Source organism: Ammodytes marinus (assembly GCF_949987685.1).
Source record: "Ammodytes marinus genome assembly, chromosome: 1".
In the NCBI taxonomy this organism is placed as follows: Eukaryota; Metazoa; Chordata; class Actinopteri; order Uranoscopiformes; family Ammodytidae; genus Ammodytes; species Ammodytes marinus.
The window spans coordinates 4,155,507-4,176,962 of NC_137230.1; the positions used below are offsets into that span (position 1 = coordinate 4,155,507).

Here is a 21,456-nt window from a genome sequence, read left to right on the forward strand (position 1 = left end):
TTTATATCGCACTATGCAGTCTAACGTGGTTCATGTTCCTTGAAGCATCCATTTAACTGAAGTAATGGGCCAGGAAAAAGGTAGCCTACGAACTAAGTTATTCAAGATCCGGCTGCCTTAATCTCTCTGTTCTTTTGTGGAAATGTTCCAACAACAGGCATAGTGCTCACCTACCCACCTGTGTGTCTGTGTGTGTATGTGCAGGTGAGAGGAGGACGGTGGTTTCCTGTATGAGGATAGCCAATAAAACCATGGAGGTGGTCAACGCTAGCTACTGCCAACCTGAGAACAGACCACACCCCCAAGTACGACTCTGCAACTCTCACCCCTGCCAGTACAGGTGCGACGCACACACACACATGCACACACACAAACACACTATTTAGACGGTATAAGGTATACACTTGACTAAATCAATACCAGCAAAATTATTTGGGCTAGTAAAAGCACACTTCAGGCACAGTAAAACAACACAGGCCCACACACAGCTCCTAATATAAAAATTGGATTTGTTTTTTACTCACCATTTGACTCATCATTTACCCATTCAGACCCAAAGAGAAGTACTAGACTATTAACCCATTGATGACGGCTGCTGCGCGATGCCACATTGTATCTCCTGCCTGATGCTGCGTCGCGCAGCATTGTTTACTTTATCTAATTTTCATGGCGTGCGCAGCATTGAATGCACCGTCATTGGTTCAAATACACATGAGGTGGGTTTTGTTGATTTTTTAAGACCATGTGACCTCCCAAATGTTGTGTGGTTTGCCGAAAATCACGCCAATCAAAAAAAATAAATAATAATAAATAAATAAAATAAATTAAAAAAAAATACCCCGGCTGTGTCCGCGATAGTGTAGCCTATTACAGAAAAGTTATTGGCGTTCGGAGCGCAGAATCTAGGTCTACTATAGACTACTGACGAAAATCACACAACACATTGCAGCTATTTATTAACAATATTTATGAATTTAGGCTATATTTTGCTGCTCCAACTCAAATTCAGCCCAGCCAGGCGATAGTTAAGTTTAAGTTTCAGTTTCGTTTTCATCTCCGTGGTATACAGCCGTTTGGACCAGCTGATCGGCTCCCGACAGCAGGAGTCAGTCTGCGTTCCAGTTGTACTGGGAAGTCGGATTTATGGTGCCAGTGATAACTGAACTAAATAATAAAATAAAGCTATCTTCTCCTTCCTATATCTGTCTATCTTTATCCCTCCACTGCATCCTCAGTCACTACTATGCTAAAAGGAAGCAGGATTATAACCTCGTTTAGCACATTATTTTTTTATATTTTATTTATTATTTTTGTTCTCCCCCATCTAATTTTGACAATTTTTAGAAAAATGTGTTGGTTTGTAAGCGCTAATGTAGCATGTTTAAATAAAACCTGTGAACCTTAACCTTTAAATGTATTTTATTTCATGTTTCTATGTGCTACACAGGCTTAGATATTAAGGTTTTGGTAGACTTGACAATTCGTACAATTTTTTCCAAAAACGCTCAGGCATTAAGGACATGCATCCTAGATTGCCATAGTCATCAATGGGTTAAATGAACTGTCTGTAAACTCTTGATTCCCAGGTGGGTGACAGGAGAGTGGGGACTCTGCTCTGTCACATGTGCTAAAGGCCTCCAGCAGAGGGAGGTGGGCTGTGTTTACCACCTCCAGAATGGCTCAGTCATCCACACCAGGGACCTGTACTGCCAAGGGGGGAAACCTCCTGTGCTGCAGGGCTGTGAGGGCCGCCTCTGCCTCACTGTGTGGGAGGCTTCAGAGTGGTCCAAGGTACGTCATACACACACACACACTCTGTGCTGATGTCATTTGAACACCTGAGGGGTATACTACGAAGCGAGATTAAGGGCTGAGCGAGGTCTGTTGAGTCTAAAGCCAGAGTTTTCAGTATCACGAAAGGTGGCTCTCTTTCTACCTGGCTAGATCACCGTGGTAACAGAGGCTGCACGGCTAACCTGCTCAGACCAGTTTTTGTTCCAGAGTTTGAGCTTAAATTTGGCTCTTAGAGCGCTGCCCTTTAAGGAAACTACACATTTTGAAATCCCGCGGACCTGACTATATTGTCTGAGCGATACATTCTCACGGAGGAAACTAGTTAAATCAGTAAACTTATTGATCAGCAAGTTAATGAACGAAACGAAGCCGTGACATAAGACTTACAGCAGAGAAAACTGTAACATCGTGCTGCGGCTTTTTGCCACATGCATAGTTATTGATGCAGAAAATTTAAAATAGCCTACTGCAGGGGGTTACAAAGTTTGAGAGAGTGAGCCCCCCCTCAGAGAACAAATTTACGCTGAGCCCCCCCCCCCAAAAAAAGTTCTAAATCCCTGTGTGTTTTGAAAGATCTTTTAATTATTTTACACATTTTAAACATATTTTTGAAACATTTTAACATCTTTATCTAAGTATGTTTTTGTTTTGCTTTTTTAAAATACATTTGAACATCTTTATCCAGTGGTTCCTGCTTCCTTTAAGCATGGATAGTAGTGACTGAGTGTGCAGCGGAGTGAGAAAGATAGGCAGACAGACTTGCCCAAATTATTGACTATTGTTAAATGTCCTTCACACACCCAGTTTTTTTTCATTAGTGCCTCCAATGTCCTGCTGTGTGAAAATAGTAGCCAGCGGAGAACCAGACCCTACTAGGGGGGTCAGGGGGTATTACCTTTTTAAAGTGAAATGCATGAATTTGGTGCACTTTGAGAGGAAAATTAAGAGGCTAAATAATTTGGAGACACTGGGACGAATGAATTAGAAGTTATTGAAGAAAGACACACAAATTTTCCATAAAAATATTAATTAAAAAAAAATATTATGCAGGGTCCTCTGGGTTGGGCTTGGTACTCTTTTTCTTTAACAAGACATATTTCTCTGTAATATAGTGAATGCATTTAAATGCATGGAGAGGAACGAAGCAGAATAACTCTTGTCCAGCTATCTTTATTTCCACAGACGAGGCTGAAATAGGCTATAAACTATACACAGTGCATGGGAAACTGAAGGCAGCCCCATTTCCAAATGTTTTTAAATAAACTCAATACACACTGTGCATGGACATGAACGTGACATCATCTGATCAGTTAACCTCGGATTATCTCCCAGATGATCTGATTCAATTATTAGGCTATTAACAATCTAGACCAAAACATTGTATTCCTTTTTTGTATGATAACTTACATTTGCTTAATATGATGTTAATATCAAAAACACAGTTTGAAAACCACTGGCCTACTGTACGCAGCGCCACTCTATGCTCTCTCCTCAAATGATTTTACTTGGCGATCTACACACTGGCTCTTATGGAAGCATTCTGCAAAATCACAGATTGCAACATTATTTCACTGTAGGCTTCTTTCTTTTCATCAGTAGCGATTACAGTTGGGACGTGACAGGTGACAGCTGTCACAGTTCGGACATCGCTGCAGGCTCGCAGGTTAAGCTTCTCACAGTAGATTCATATTTGTCCGGAAAATACAGACTACAGGTTTTGTATCTAGGCTATTTATTTTATTGGTATTTATAAGATGCAAATAAAGGGCTACTAGCCTAAATCAAAATCAAAATGTTGTTAATTTTGATGTGGCCCAAAACTAAAGTGATTTTCCCCATATGCTATTCATTTGGGGACAGTGTCAGACTTAAATTACATTCTTTAGTGTATGACTATCAATTAGGCTAAATGGTGTAGTGCAGGGGTGTCCAAACTTTTTTCACTGAGGGCCACATACAGAAAAATCTACGAAGGGCCGGGCCACTTTGCAAAAATAATACATCTATCAGGACATGTAGCTGCTCTGATGTTTAGTGTCATAGTGTTTTCGTAAATTGTAATCCTTCTTCACGGCAACACTTTACTTGCACATTAAACAGATACATTCCCCCTCTTGTTAAATGCCATTGATACACCCAGTGTTTTCTGCTTTTGCGTCCAATGTCCAGCTGGGTGAAAATAGTAGCCAGCCGAGATCCCGCCCCTCCAAGGGGGGTCCGGGGGTATGCCCCCCCGGGAGATTTTTTTAAGTTTTTAAAGTGAAATGCATGAATCTGGTGCACTTTGAGAGGGAAATTAAGAGGCTAAAGCTGAAGAATTTTGTATGAAAAAAAATGGAGACACTGTGCCAGATTAATTAGAAGCTATTGGAGAAGGACACATGGATTTTCCATAATAATATTAATTTAAAATAAAATATTATGCAGGGTCCTCTGGGATGGGCTTGGTGCTCTTTTTCTTTTATGGGACATATTTCTCTGTAATATAATGAGTGCATTTAAATTATTTAAAAATTAAAAGGGCCATATTATATTATATTTTTTAAATGTGCCACGGGCCAATCAATCAGTTTTGACACCCCTGCACTAGTGGGTTAACTAAGAAATGCAAAAAAACATTTTTTTAATTTTTTTTTCAAAGGGCCATATTACATTATATCTTTAAAATCGGCCGCGGGCCAATAGCGGGCCGTAGTTTGGACACCCCTGGTGTAGTGTTTAAATCCAAGTTCAACCTTTAAAAGCTTTATAATGTCACGTTACGCACTGTGAGAACGATCTGTAAAATAAATGAATCAATTCATTAGCACAATTTTTTTCGTCTCTCTGTTTTCTGCTGTTCTGTGATAATTCAGACAGACAAACTCTTCCTATTGAGTGAAGTCAGCGACGCACTTTTTTTTTTTTACTCAGCTGCTCGCAATCAGTCAGTTTGTGTAAAGTTAGCGGCACACGATCAGTCCATTCTGTGCGGAAGCAGAGTCAAATGACGGGTCAAACGCCCCCTTTCATGGGGACGCGCACAGAGCCTGAAGCTGAAACCCTCGTCCAACATAAGAGGTTGATAACTGCCTTCGTGATACCGGTTAGCTCTGAGCGAGGGCATGTGTCATGTTGAACCAGATCAAGAAAAGAGAGCCAGGCTCTGTTGAGTTTGCTTCGTAGTATACCCCTCTGGGCCTTCTTCTGATTAATGATTGATATATAAAAAAATTTAAAAAATTTAAAAAAAAGAAGTGAAGAGTGTTTCCCAACAGGTTTCTGGAGGCAGCATCACGTGCCTTCCATCAAAGTGTAGTCTGTTTTATCTCGTCTGTTTTCCAATGGGGTTAGATCAATGACGTAAATTGAAAGGCATTCACTTTACGTTTTCATTTCAAACTCATTTCACATTCAATGAGCAACAACAAGAAAAACTTAACCGATTGGTTTCTCTCTGCAGCTTCTTAAAATGCTTGCTGCCCTAAACAAGTGGGGATTACTGTAGGTACAATTGATTGAATTGAGCGTTTATGCTTTGACCCGTGAGGTAGTGGATATGTTTTGACTCCCTAAATATTCTCAGGCCCTTTATGTTTATGACTGTTGAGGTAAAACAAGTTTGCTTGTATTCATTTTCATAAGAGAATTTGACATCACAGTCCAGTATTTGAAAACCAACCATACGTCTTCTATGTGTTCTATCCAACAGACTTTTACACCTAGTAAAGGCAATAATACAAATATGTGACCCAGTACCAAGGTGTGGCTCTTATATGTATACTGTATGTTATTTGTGGGAAAGCAGTGCAGATCCATGGAACAAAGGAATAAGCAATATCAGACTGTGTCTTCAAAGTATGTTTAGCAGGATAAGTTTTTTTGTTGATAACAATAAAGACATACAACTAAATCTTTAGAATACCTTAGTAAACCCTCATTTCTTTACACTATTCTCTCTCTACTCCTCTTCTATCTATGGCTATCTTTCTGTCCCGTCCCCCAGTGTTCTTCAGGCTGTGGTCAAGGTGTTCGTAAGCGGACTGTGACGTGTACCAACCCTCAGGGTCTGTGTGACCCTCTCTCACAGCCCACTCATGAGGAGCCATGTGAGGACCTGTCCAAATGTTACGAATGGAAGACTGGAGACTGGTCCAAGGTAGGACTATCTTCAAACCCTACGCTTTCTCTATGATTAATACATAATTAAGGTCAGCCAGAACTCCCTGTGTTTACTCATTGTAACTTACTCAGCATTGACAGTGGAGTCAGCGATTCTGGAGAATCACTTTTTGGGAAAATGATTTAATATATTCTCAAGATATTAAATGAGAAGATAAGTAACTGTCTGTACTTTGTTTGCGCTGGATTTCTTTTTTGTGTTAATACACAGCCTAGGCTTTGTTAAACAGACATGTCACTTGCTAATGTGGGCCCCTTTGATTACATACCCTTTGAAGCACAATGTAAATACAATAAAAATACACAAATAATGTCTTTAGACACTGCAGGCAGCCTCCTCAGTGTGGTTGATGTTGAGCAATGTTGGCGTTTTTTTTTTTTTTTTATCCCAAATATTTACCTTGTATTTTATCATCACAGACGGCTGGAGAGGAATTCAGAAGTTCCTTATGGCAATGTTTAAGAGAGTAAACACCAGGGAATGTCAAGTGCAATAGACAATGCATACTTCTTATTTATTTAATGTTACATGGTTGCTTGCTAAATGGTACCATTGACAGCAGTGGAGAGAAAACACACCAATTCATTCAATTGCGGTGTGTCACCATGAGATGGCGCTTCTTTCACAATTAAACCGTGTAACGTAGCCAAGTGATCTTTGACACAGAAACCCACTTGCTTTGAAACGGTGGGAAACACTTCCTTAAACACGTCAAATTTGACAAGAACAGCTGATTATAGGATCACTGGGTGATATTAATTCTAAGGACCCAACAGTAACTCAGTGGGCATGACATAACAGTCAGCATCTGTAGATGACAGTTGATTCAAACAAGTGATCATCAGTCCCAAAAACAGTTATTTAACATTCTGGTTACCACTGTCCGTCAGATTACTGTGGTTTCTGTCATTATCACCTTGTTGTGCCTATTGGGCAACAGCTCAACTCATTTGACAAGTTAATGTTGGTTTAGAAATGAGTTGTTGAGGTAACACTATGTGAGATCCATTATAGTGTTATAGTAGCGTTCACTTTTAATGACATTTCCTGATCTGGAAACTCAGGTTGGCCCAAACAGAGTCTGAAGTAGCTACAAGGCTGGGATACTTCTGTTATTGATTCAATGTTGGAAATAGGCCATTCAACTTCATCCATTTGCTACTAGAAACAATTTAATTTAATATTTGTTGCTGATGGTGGCCAAGACTGGTTATGTTTGGGCTTGAAGATTTGATATTGGAATTGGCCGGATAGAGACATAATTGTGGTAGAATGGAGCCTCTGAGGTGGGCAGTTGGTGTCACTGGGATGGTATTATCATGTCCAATGTCTTTGAAATTTCAGTTCATTGGATAGATGCAGGCTGTTTAATTGAGCAGGAGGTTTTAGAAAATATATTATTATATTATTATTCGAAGACTTTTGGGGATATACTTATTCACTATCCTTATATGGAGCGCGGACATAGTTAGCCTAATTTCAGATGAAGACTGAACACTGGTAACATAACAAGTCTGGCTCTGTCCAAAGTTTAAGAGTACACCTGCTTATACTCCTCTTAAAATCAATCAAAGTGAACACATAGTCTTCTCAATTATTCAAGCCATACAGCAAACGGAAATGTAAAAAATGCAAATTGGCTACTATACTTGGAACTAACATTTTTCATTATTGTTCCAGTGCTCGTCATCCTGTGGGAAGGGCCTGCAGTCGCGAGTGGTCCAGTGTATGCACAAAGTGACCGGTCGTCATGGTAACGACTGCCCAGCCACCCTGAGACCCCCGACCTACAGACCCTGTCACCAGGGCGCCTGCAACGAGAAGATCAACGTAAACACCATCACCTCCCCCAGGCTAGGTGAGACACTCCTCACAGGATGCACATGGAAAAGTCAAATATGAATTGTTCATTGTTCATACAGTAGGAACTTACAGATCGGAACTCTCAATGAAAAATGACAGTAGCTTGTCACATCGACCTAGTTATGAAATTATTATTTTCAACGACTTTATTTGTTCCCTTGTGGAAATCAATCTTTTTCAGCCTGATGAGCTGCTGAATTGTAGCCTGGCATTCCCAGACCTGCCACTAGGCGCTGGCAAATTAAATTTGCTGCGCCTGTTGGTCTGGACACGATCCGTTCTGGGCTCACGTTTCAATTGGTTCTATCTAATATGGGCGAGCCAGAGCGCTTTATATGGTACTCTGGGGAGGACGTAACCGGATGACGACAGTGACGTGCATGCGACGTCGAAGCCGTGATAGTAAACATCAAAGATGGCTGCGGGTATGTTGTGTGAGTTTGAGACTGCTTTGGCCTCGACCCTTAACGATTTGGAAGACGGCACTCAAATCTTTCATTAGCAAGTAAGTGGAATGTTCTGTTTTGCCGACCGACAACGGCAAACGTTTAATTTAACAGTTTAACAGCTGTTCGCTAAACGAACGGGGCTTACGTCACCTTGTGCATCGCTCTGATTGGTTGTAGTGCTATCCAACTGCGTGCAGTGGCATTTGAAATGCACGAGTAGGAGCCGCCCCTTGAGTTGGAAATTACTCAATTATTATCGTTCAAGATATCAGGGTATGGATTTCCAGGCTAGCTGAATTGGTGAACACTGACAGATCTGAAGTTAATTTAAATGCAAGTATTCCACCAAAGTAATGGGTCGACCGGTAGGATGCAGTTGTCGGAGTCCAAAAATGTATTTAAGCGGAGGTAGTATTCCCAATGCTACTGACAGAGTATGGAATTTACCTTTAATATGTTATTGGGAACAAATGGGGTCTTCTCACCCATTTGTAAACTGAAATATTGGGGTTTTAGCCAACACTAAACAGACACACATATACCTCACTTTCTACAAAGTGCAATATGCCTCGCCTGTCCTTGTCTTGTTACAAATGTTTTTCTTGTTATTCTGTGTCTTGTTTTTCAATCTTTTTAACTTAAATTGCTTTGTTTTTTGTATGTGTAATTCACCTTCAGTTGGCACTCCCAATTTCATTGTATAGGTGACTGTACAATGACAATGCAGACTATCTATTCTTATCTAACACATTGAATATTGTTGAGTAGTACAAAGGATTTAACATGCTGCATCTCTTCCCCCCTCCCTCCCTCCAAACAGCTGCTCTGACCTACAAATGCATGGGGGACCAGTGGACGGTGTACTGTCGAGTCATCCGGGAGAAGAACCTCTGTCAGGACATGAGGTGGTACCAACGCTGCTGTGAAACCTGTAGGGACTTTTATGCCAAGAAAATACTGCACAAGAGCTAATGACCAAAATGCACCAACTTTTACTCCAAATAGCTCTCCTTTTTGTAAATGTTTTTAATATTGTTAAATATTATATATATATGAAAACAATTTCTTGTAATAATGATTTAACTTTTTGTATTTAAATAAGAAAAATGGCAAGTACACGATAAGTGTACATTTTACAATGGACTCACATGTTTCTAGTTTTGATGAAGACTTGAAAATATCCAATATTTCTTGTGCTGTACACCAAAAAAACTAAAGAAAAAGAAAAAAAAAGATGGGGAACCTTTATAGAATGCCAATACAGGCGGCTTTATTGCACAGAATGATTGAAAAGAAGTGCTTGATTGTCAAGTAGAATTTTCTGGCAGGACTATATCCGAAAACATGGGATGATGAGTTAGTTAGCCAGAGCTTTTCCCTGTCCTCTCTTCTTTAATGATGCTGTCCTTTGTATCTCTTTTGTACTGTATTATAGCTAAATGTTGCAATTTCAAATAAGTAAATATGCTCCTACGTTATAGTAAAATTATGATACGTAAGCATACTGTAATAATGTGTATAAGTATTGATCAGGAGCCATGGTAAAATACTGTAGGATTACAGTGAATTGACCAAACTATTGATAAGAAACCCACTGATCCACAGGTCTGTGTAAGGGCCGTGGAAAGCCTTAAGGGTACATGATTGTTTTGTTTCCACTCAGATACAGGCCAGCTAATGGATTTGTAATTTTCTTGCCAACAATATTTTTTTTGTAGGTAAGGCGAAGGTCAATATGGGCAGAAAACCCATACAGTATGAGCAGTGAGAACTAACACCTTTCACTGACAGTTTCTGTACTTGTCATTTTGACCATATGAATGGTAAGGCTTGTTCAAGCCTGCACTGTGCCACTGCGGCCTTTTGCCAGGGATGTTGTGATCCTGAATGGTAGAATGAACCAACTGGTGCTTTTAGACAATCCAATTCTAGTTCAATCATACCTAAGAAATGAGCTCTGAACCAATAGCCATTTGCTCATAAACGAACATTAAATGATAAACAAATCAGACCTGTCTCATATCAAAACTAGTTCATACATGTTGGTTTACACTGCCTCATGTCACACGCATGCATCTCTTGGGCAAGTCACCAATCTGATCCGTCTTAGTTTTCCTGGATACTTGCTAAATCAGGATTGACTCCAATTCAGAAAGTGGTGGTAATGCGCCTGAAGCAGACACTATAGAACAAGAATACCTTCTGCACTTTAGCAGTTTAGTTACAACATTAACAGTTAACCTTTTACCTGTTAAAATGTAAGCCAACTTTAACATTTCCCCCCCAGCCTACACCTGCAGTTTGCCACATCTTACATGGGATGGAGATATTCACATTCACTTGAAAGTCAGTGTGAATATTATTGTAACAAATCATCATTTAAACACATTGTTATCGAATTTAAAAGCAAAATTCTAGTTCACATACCCTGAGTAAAGTATGCAGATGATTATGCCTGGAAAGGTGTCCTATAGAGCTAACGCATGCTACATCTATGCAATAACCACTGTATACAATGTCATGCCTTTTAAAGCCTTTCAAGAAGCCATGGGATTGAGCAGACCCCATCTGGTTGGAGATCAGTCAGGTGTAAATGGCATTTCTAAAGAGTGGCCATATTCTTATAGAGCAACTGAATCAGCAGCTGCACATTTTGTCCTGTAGGCATATAACTTCCAGCCTTTCTCATCAAATCTTCAAGACCTGTTCCAATTCAGAACGTTTCCCTTGATAGGCATATGTTTTATGCTTATGAAGATGTAAGGGTCTAAGCGCTAAGCAGGCTAAGAGTGGGGGGTTATGTTAAAGTAATACTTGTCTTTAAGGGGTTAAACATTGAATACTTAATATAAGCACTAAATATCTGTCTCCAGCATCTGCTGTTAGACATATCTTCTCTTCGTGAACCCTTTTCACATAGTCATGGTGCTCACTCGGTCTTTTCCGAGGGGTTGATTTTGGTGCTATCTTTTTGACCTGTTTCACTATTGTGGAATTCAACTTTTTGTCAGTGATGGTCCTATTGCCACTGTTACATTTTTTTTTGTATGTTGTATGATTATTTAATAACTTGCTGTTATCAATGAGTCATTTTTTTTCTGCCGATGTAGCGCAAATATGTTGTATTCCTGTACTGTACTTTTTCTTAGTTGCACATACAGTGTGTTTGGTACATAAACTGCCACTGCATTTATGGTGCTGATTTGGAACTGAGTAAATAATGTGTTCATACAGGGATTTATCCACTTGTCTGTTGTCTGTGCAGTCACACTATATGTCACACAATATTTGTACTGTCATCCACTTTGTGTCCAATATTTATCAAACCTTTTTCTGAGCGAGCATCTGAATGGCTGGATCTACTGTAAAGTGATTCTCTTTTGTTTTGTTACTTAATAAATAATGCCATTTTACATGCAAAAACAAAACCCTAAGGCCCACGATTAAGGTATGTGGACAATCTAACAAGAAAGTTTCCTCATCCACATATCACATTGCCATACACTGTAGAAGCACAGATGATGCTTGTATCATTAGAATCATGTAAAGGTAAACATTTTTTACCAGATTTGAATTAAAAAAGGGAAACTTTCATATGTTATTAGATTGATTACACGGAGTAAAATATGTCAGGCCTTTTTGGTTTTAATTTTGATGATGACATGATAACATTACAATGTTGTCTGGACCTGCAGCCATGCAAGTGTTGATCTTGGAGAGGGTTCTCTTCACGCTGGCTGCAGTCAGGCACAAGGCCTGGTCGTGGGGAGGGGGGATCTTGTGTGGGGGCATGCCACATGCTTTTGTGTTCCTCAAACCTGGGTAAGAAGCTGTTGAGGTTGTTCAGCAGAGAGTTGTTGCTAATAGGGATGTCCATGGTTAACTGTTAAGAAGATCTTTAACCGGTTAATACTAAAGGTTAAACAGTTAAAAAAAATTAATAATCTTAATTTCTCTGAAATACGGACTCTTATTTTGATATCGCTAAACCGGATGTAAGAATGCCAACTGTCAGTAAAGAATGAAACGAGTAGTGTAGGCTACACTCAACTTTATAATAGGTCCATGGTACGCTCCCAGTCACAACTTATGGTCACAACACTCTCGTGTCATATGTACGGTGGCGCTGAGCATTCACCAAATAAAAAAAAGTTTCAGAGCAGGATCTCGTAATTACGAGATAATATCTCGTAATTACGAGATAAAGATCTCGTAATTACGAGATAAGGATCTCGTAATTACGAGATAAGGATCACCCTCTCATTCATCAATAACGATGTGTGTGTGTGTGTGTGTGTGTGTGTGTGTGTGTGTGTGTGTGTGTGTGTTTGTGTGCAGACGAGGTGAACCTAGCCATAGGAAAACGTAGGCAATAGCCTTGGTTTCCGGACTACAATGGGCCCCATAATCAATACAATTATTTTAAATATTTGTTTACTGTTCATTCATTAATCAGCGATCGCATTGGGAAATGAGGGACACACTTTCACTTGTATATGCAGTTTGTTCATTATGAGCCACCGGAGCCACCGTACTGTGTTGCCTCATCCAATCAGAATGCCCGGTGGGCTAGTTCACTTTTACCTCCTGTTTGTTACTGTATCGGAACGCAGTTTTATTGAATGCTTTGATTAAATGCAGTCGTTAAACTCGGTGTAATCCATGACTCATACAAACACATAAGAACTTTCTACAAGGAGGGCATGACAATGATAGCCATGTCAACTTTGTGCAGATATGCAGTCACTGGGACTATTCAGGAGAAAAGCCCAGTCGGACCTCAGCAGCTGATCACGGGCGTAAAGCCGAAAGTGTGTCCCTCAGTAGCCTACCCGATGCGATCGCTGATTAATGAATGAACAGTAGCCTAAACAAATATTTAAAATAAGTTTATTGATTATGGGGCCCATTGTAGTCTGGAAACCAAGACTATTGCCTACGTTTTCCTATGGCTAGGTTCACCTCGTCTGCACACAAATACACACACACAGACATCGTTATTGATGAATGAGAGGGCGATCCTTATCTCGTAATTACGAGATCCTTATCTCGTAATTACGAGATCTTTATCTCGTAATTACGAGATCCTGCAGTGAAACTTTTTTTTATTTGGTGAATGCTCAGCGCCACCGTACATATGTTTGTATAATTTAATTAACAGCGTGGGCTCCTGCTAGTTTAACATAGCGCTAGCATTAGCCTTCTTGAGGTGGATGCTGTCCTACATCTATCACCGTCTCAGTGAGTGTGTGAGGGAGTGACAGACAGGCAGTGAGTGCCCGCCCCCTGCACAGACAGAGAGGTCTGCCATGATTGTGTGCCAGGATCAATAGCGAAAATCCGTCATAAACAAAAGCGTTAAGTATCGTTATGCAGTACTGATAACATCGGAGCTTATCAATATTACGGTCTTTCAAAATGTTGCCCCGTGCTCAGCACTACTTAGCACCGGGTTTCGGTAGGCTACCCATCCCCTAAAGGTACGAACACACTGCACTCCGCGGCGTGGCGGTTGGCCGCGCAAATCACAGGTTCTGCGCCGCGTGATCATATTGGGTCATATTGTGTCCGCCGCCCGACCAGAGTAGCCTTCTCCTACTCCGGGGATATGCTGGCGCTTGTGCTAAACGTGCTAACCGGCGCTGAGAGCACCAGTCTGCTGTGCTGATGGTGCTTTACCCAAGCTAACCGGTGCTAACTTGGTTCATAAAGCAACACTGATAGCTCTACACAGCAGGCAACAGACACATAGGCTATTCACAGAACTTATCAAATCAAATCAGTTTTATTTGTATAGCCCAAAATCACAAATACATTTGTCTCAGTGGGCTTTACATTTCATACAATATGATATATGATACAATATGACACCCTGCCCTTACACCCTTAGCTCGGCTGAGAAAAAACTCCCAGTAAAAACCCTTTACCGGGAATAAAAAAAATTGAAGAAATCTCAGGGAGAGTCGACAGAGTAAGGGATCCCTCTCCCAGGACGGACATACTGCAATAGATGTCATAAGTAGAGAAAATCACGAAGGAATTTGATCATTGACCAGGTGATTACATGGTAATACTAAGTAAAGTGCGAATAGTGTGGATGCAGGAAGACTTCAGATGCTGCCAGAGGATCCACACCGTCTCGTCTCCACCAGGGAAAACTAAGGTTTCCATCGCCGGGATTACATCCCACGTCTCCAGGTGGCGTCATTAACCACTGCAACATCTTTCGCGTTGATGGTCCATTCTCAGATGTTACCGGAGGGGGGACCAGATCCACACCGTCTCGTCACGACCAGGGAAAACTGGAAGAGGACAGACAGGCAACCAGTGAGCAAAGCAAAAATGAATTTAAAGATTGAACAAGCAAGCGAGTAGAAAGAGTACTATCCTGATGGACGGTGAATCAGTGCTGATGTGAGGCAATAGCAGGCGGGGAGCATCCATTCCTAGGACAGCTGATTCCGCACAGAACTCGGAGTCAGTCGAGTAGCATGGAGAGTGCTTGGTAGACAGAGGGAGAGAACCCCCGGGGCAACGCTCAGCCAATCATGGAAGATAGACAGAGGAGAACAAATGTCAGAGAAATGGTATCAGTAATGCGTCGGTAGGACAATTTTTCAGTGGGAGGACAACCGGTACTCAGGCCCAGACAAACTGAGACCGAGGCAGCTCCTCAGGCTGTTAATAATAACGCTATAACAATGGTAAACAATATGAACACAATTAACATTAAATTACATTGATTTACACTCTACCGTTCCCCACCGACACACAATCGGCGCCAGCCCCCCAGACCCAGAGCCTGCCCCCCAGCACCTCGGCCCCAGAGAGCACGCCCCAGTGCGGCACTAGTCCCTAGGAGGACCGGGGCCATAGATAGAGAATAGAGTATAGAATAGGGAAATAGCCAAATGCACCGCTGCCAGAGGATCCACACGCTACAAACTGTGACTATTATGTCAGTCGCATGAATATATAGGTCAGTCGCCCCGAAGCGAGTGACGTCGGGAGGAGCTCAACGCTGGCTGTCGCGGCGCGGCCGGCGGCAAAAAGTTCAATATTTTCGACTTCAGCGGCGGCCAAGGTTGGTTTTATTCCTAACATTATTCTATCAACACAGACATTTACATCTATAGTCTGGCGTTATAATTGATTTGCCTCGGGTGTACTGTGGAGTGGGTAAGACTGTTTTAGTAGCAGGCTAATTGGACCCCAATCCCGTGAGCTAGCCTATCACAAGCAAACTCTGCAACTAGAAGGACTGAATGAAATGTGTTGAAAACTGTCTCCAATGATAAAGGTGTTCTTTATCATTGGAGACAGTTTTCAACACATTTCATTCAGGCTAACTTGGGAATCAGGCCCTATGTCCAAAAGTCCAAACTACCCCTTTAAGGTGCGGCCACACCAAACGCGTAGCACGCGATGGCCATCGCTTCTAACGCACCGTTTGATCATTTTGCCTAGCTTCCCTCCCGTTATTTTATTTCCCCTTATCAACCTTGGCTGAGATCAGACCCGACACAACTAGTCTAGGTCCTGGGTAAGATTTGTATGCGCCTCATTTAGCGGAGAATATTTCAACTGTTATAGATTAATATGACCCCAGTGAACAACGTGGGATGTGTGACAATCTCTATCCGGGACGAAAGTCCTGAAAATGACCACAACAGGTTACACTAGTATCACACTACGTGGTGAATGGGACTTTTTACCCCTTTATAGATATCCTTATACATTTCTACAAGATTAATCTTCATATTATGAGAAATACTTTTTGTATTACACTTTGTCTAAACAATTTAATAAAATATGCAAATGAGGCAATATGCCAGGGTCTTGTCTGCGTTGTATACACAAAATGAGCTGCTTTATATAGAATGGTTGACATGGTCAGATAGGTAGAATAACAATGGAACAATCAAGTTTGGTTCTTGATGACATCAATGCTAATCTGAATCTGGGAGCTTCCAGGATGGCCCACACCTAGGTCAGCCCAATCAGACTGATTTAATTACAATAGAAACTCCAGACAGGATACATCAGTAGTTAAAATGAGAGGAAATACACTTCATACAATGATCAAATAATGAATGTAGAGACAAGAGTATAATTAAACTAATCAATATAAAATTGGCTTCCACAACCCCATTGAACAACATGGGATGTGTGCCAAAATCTCTTCCCGGGACGAAAGTCCTGAAAATGACCACAACAGGTTACACTAGTATCACACTACGTGGTGAATGGGACTTTTTACCCCTTTATAGATATCCTCATACTTCTTTACCGGATTATTCTTCATATTAAGAGAAATACTGTTTTTATTACACTTTGTCTAAAATATTTAATAAAATATGCAAATGAGGCAATATCTCATTAAATATGCGTAGCCTACATATAAAGTCTTTAGTAGAGGTCCTGGATATGATTTGTATGCACTTCATTAAGCGAATAATATCTCAACTGTTATAGACTAATATGACCCTGTGGAAGAAGTTTTTTTGTTGAAAACTTCACTATAGTCCAAAATGAAAACAAATCTTTACTTCGTTTCAAAAGACAATACAGATGATTATAGTCAGCATTCATGCATGGAGAGAAGACCAGAGCATCCTACTCAGAGCAATGCCAGGGTCTTGTCTGCGTTGTATACACAAAATGAGCTGCTTTATATAGAATGGTTGACATGGTCAGATAGGTAGAATAACAATGGAACAATCAAGTTTGGTTCTTGATGACATCAATGCTAATCTGAATCTGGGAGCTTCCAGGATGGCCCACACCTAGGTCAGCCCAATCAGACTGATTTAATTACAATAGAAACTCCAGACAGGATACATCAGTAGTTAAAATGAGAGGAAATACACTTCATACAATGATCAAATAATGAATGTAGAGACAAGAGTATAATTAAACTAATCAATATAAAATTGGCTTCCACAACCCCATTGAACAACATGGGATGTGTGCCAAAATCTCTTCCCGGGACGAAAGTCCTGAAAATGACCACAACAGGTTACACTAGTATCACACTACGTGGTGAATGGGACTTTTTACCCCTTTATAGATATCTTCATACTTCTTTACCAGATTATTCTTCATATTAAGAGAAATACTGTTTTTATTACACTTTGTCTAAAATATTTAATAAAATATGCAAATGAGGCAATATCTGATTAAATATGCGTAGCCTACATATAAACCCTTTAGTTGAGGTCCTGGATACGATTTGTATGCGCTTCATTAAGCGAATAATATCTCAACTGGTACAGTGTCACAACTTCAGCCAATATTTAGTTTGTTTTCATATGTCTGTTTTCCTGGTTTCTCATGTCATTTCATACCCGGCCACTCCCTCCTGCTCTGCACTCCCTGTTAATTGCATTCACCTGGCCTCTCCATACTCACCTGCTCCCCATCAGCCCCTCAGTATATTCCACTCCATTTCCTCAGTTCTCTGCCAGATCGTCTAGTGTGTTATCCTAGCTCTCCAGCGGTCCAAATCATTTTGATCCTTCCTGCCTGTTCCCGTTTCGTTCTGTATTTTTTGGACCTTGGACTCTTCCCTTTGCCTGCTCCCCTGGACTTGTTTGCCTCACCGTTTTACCTGGTTTGACATCTTGATCTCATTAAAAGCCTTTTGTGAACCTGAACTGTTTTTTCATGTGTCATGCTATTGGGTTCTCGTCTGTCTATCCCAGAAACCTGACATACAGACTAATATGACCCCATTGAACAACATGGGATGTGTGACAAAATCTCTACCCGGGACGAAAGTCCTGAAAATGACCACAACGGGTTACACTAGTATCCAGTGGCGTCTTTGCATTAGGGGCCGGCCCCACCAGAGGGCGCTGCCATGCAGGGCAGGATTAGAAACTTAATTTATTTATTTTTTTTCCAAAAATGTCATTGAACAGAAATTAATAATAAATTAATTGGGTAACACTTTATTTGAAGGCGTATACATAACGCTGTCATAAGACTGTCATGACACATGTCATGAACATTATGAATGGTTATGACTGTTGTCATAAAGTGTCATTCGGTAAATTATGTCACGTTTAATGACACATTGACATTGTATGAGATGTCTTTTTTATGACAACCTGACATAAGCTAAGACAAAATAACTTGTCGATGTCTTGGTAATGACAACCTGACATAAGCTAAGACAAAATAACTTGGTAATGACAACCTGACATAAGCTAAGACAAAATAACTTGGTAATGACAACCTGACATAAGCTAAGACAAAATAACTTGTCCGTGTCTTTGTAATGACAACCTGACATTAATAAAGACAAAATATCTTGGTTATGTCGACTTGACATTAACCAATAACATGACCTGTCATAAACATGTAATAGTAGGCTTAATAATCAAATGTAAAAAACTATTTTGATTTATGTTGTAAGATTACATTAAACTGTCATTTGTGGAAGGTTTTGATATTGACTGTCATGAGACCTTTATTATACTGTCATGAATGTTTCTGTTGGCCTGAAGTAAAGTGAAACAATTTGGACAGTTCGTTAACATGTCATGAAGCGTTATTACACAGTCTAATGCCTTTATAACAGGCTCATGAATGATTATTTTGGCCTCAGGTAAAGTGAAACAATTTGGACAGTTCATTAACATGTCATGAAGCGTTATTATACTGTCATGAAGTATTGACTTTACCTCAAAGTGAAACAATTTGGACTTTTCAGTAAATATTATTACACTTAATTATACACACAACAGTGTTAACTGCAGTAGTATCCCCTTTATAGATGTAACATGAAGCATATCAGTATTACATGTGGAAAATACCTTAACAAAAGCAATATAAGTCAAGACAGTCTGTTGTATTTGCATTGAGACATTAAACAAAAAATATATACATACACTTAAAACAGAAATAAGAACTACTTTAAAATCAAATGCACTTTCCACTTAAATTAACAATCCAGAGATTGTATTGTATGTTATATAATATATGTTATAATGGCTGCTAAAAATCACCAGGAAGAGATCAGCTTAAACACAAAAGGAGGGCAAATGGCACTCAGCCTTCAAACTTTGTAGGCGTGTTAGCTTCAGCATATAACTACTAGTGCAAACTTGTAAGTGAATACGGTGCTTAAACAGGCAGATTGCAGATCAGCAAATCATAGAGCTATTAGCACACACAATAATAACAGGCTCAGGTTGTTATTATTGTTCTCAGGTTGGTTCTACTTTTTCCTTAAATTGCTCCAAAAGGGGGCGCCAAAAACACACTTGAGCATCTTTCTCTGCGATTTTTTTGCCTTTTGGTCTATAACTCCAAAACCAAACATCCCACATTCAAAAACTTTACATCCCCGGATTCCGTGAAGCGAGGGGCCGGCGCCGCGGACGACGACGCCCGATCCCGAGTCGCGTTGGAGGCTTGGCCCCCGTTCACAACTGCTTGCAGTTCTAGTTTTTTTATTGTGACTTACAACCAGTGAAGAGGAAGCTACATACGCTCGCGCGAAATATAAACTCGCCTTCAAAATAAAAGCAATGCTGTTGTATTCCATACATGATTTCAACTTATTTACGTTTGATTCTTAATTTTCCATTGACCTCACGCGGGTCACACAATGCCCAGGTCTGCACTATACCCTGATTTTCCTCTGGTCTCAGGATGACCTACGTATATTGGTGTCTGCAGCCTGCGATCTGGCCGGGCCTCCCACCGTCTCTGCCGTGATACGAGACTGCGCCGCGTGCGAATAACCGAAAAGGCTAACGCAGGAGCTTAGCCATACTTTGAACAGTTTGACTTGACCTGACATGATTAAAACCAGTGAAAACATTAGCTTCAAAGTTTGATTTCTACAGGAATCAGACATGGGGGACTCGAGTCACATGACTTGACCCGAGTCAGACTCGAGTCACAAATTTGAGGACTTGAGACTTGCTTGACTAACACTGATAAAAGACTCGACTTGACTTTGACTTGGTCTTCATGACTTGAGACTTGAGACAGATGACTCGAAATTACTTGAATTTTTAAAAGTTAGATTACGTTAGAAATTATGTTTTATTTTGAAACATGATCGGGTGATTTTACAGTGCAACGCGCTGCACGGACAAACAGCGTCAGCAGGTCAACACAGGAGCAGCAGTCATGGAGGCGGCTAGACCTTTCTTTATATGTCCATGGGCTAGCTAGACCAAGAATAATTCACGTGAGCCTCCCACACGCTTATAACCCAATCACAGTAAATGTGTAGCGCCTTCTTCCCTTCCCTTTTCACGTTGTAACGGCCCCGGGAAGTCTTGTAAAAGAAAACGAAAGTAACAAGCTTTTCCTGCAGCGCTGCTGCCTTGATAACGCACGCTTCCTTATCGAGCGCCCTACCTCCACGGACTGTAGGCTTTATAAAAGCATCTCTGTGAGACAAAACAGCCGTTATGAAGTAGGCCGAGGCCTATATGATGCAGTTCGACCTTCCACGTTCACCTGCTCTAGGCACACCGTGGACCTATATTTATGTTAAAAAACATTGAAAAAGTGCATTTTGCATAATATGGGACCTTTAACTTAACTTAATGTTCCACTTTCTTTCCAACATAATGACAACACAAATGAGATGGACCTTGAGGCAGAGATCAGGGCGATCAATGAGTTGATTGGTGAGGATCCCTGCGATATGTCTATGGAGAAGGCCTCTGCTGTATGCCCTCCTTCCCTGACCTCTCAGAGCCCCATGCACCCAGAGGAAGTAGAGGAGCTCTACCAGTACTACATGGAGACTCAATCCCACTCTACACCAGCAACCTGTGTAGCCACACAAAGTCGGAGTCCATCTGCGTAGACCAGAATTTAGAATTCTCTGAATCAGTCCCTGTCTGTTCTGATTTCTGCGTTACGCCGACGGTGGAAATCAAACTAGAGACCAAAACAGTCGACGCAACTCTGTCCCTCAACGGCTCAAGTATCCAACCAGAAAAGGACCATAACGTGAGTAGTAATAGCAGTCATTTGTTTCCTTATAAACATTTTCCATCATGAATTCACATAGATAGGTTGGGAAGAGGTCCTAGAGGAAAGAGGGGCTGACCAGTAACCATGAGGTCTTTGGTTCCTCCCAGTTACCATGAGGTCTCTGGTTCCTCCTCCCAGTAACCATAAGGTCTCTGGTTCCTCCCAGTAACCATGAGGTCT

The 21,456-nt window shown here is 40.8% G+C and overlaps 1 protein-coding gene across 2 annotated transcripts in view; it reads left to right on the plus strand.

Annotated features, from left to right (window-relative positions):
• adamts17 (ADAM metallopeptidase with thrombospondin type 1 motif, 17) overlaps nt 1-11,505 on the plus strand; it is a 96,764-nt gene extending 85,259 nt beyond the window's left edge. For both annotated transcript variants that reach the window (XM_080029375.1, XM_080029376.1), the window contains 5 exons: nt 205-340; nt 1,587-1,791; nt 5,780-5,932; nt 7,637-7,814; nt 9,089-11,505. In XM_080029375.1, coding sequence (XP_079885501.1) covers nt 205-340; nt 1,587-1,791; nt 5,780-5,932; nt 7,637-7,814; nt 9,089-9,240 — 824 coding nt within the window. In that variant the 3' untranslated portion in view covers nt 9,241-11,505. The remainder of the gene's footprint in view (nt 1-204; nt 341-1,586; nt 1,792-5,779; nt 5,933-7,636; nt 7,815-9,088) is intronic.
• The last annotated feature ends 9,951 nt before the right edge of the window (nt 11,506-21,456 follow it).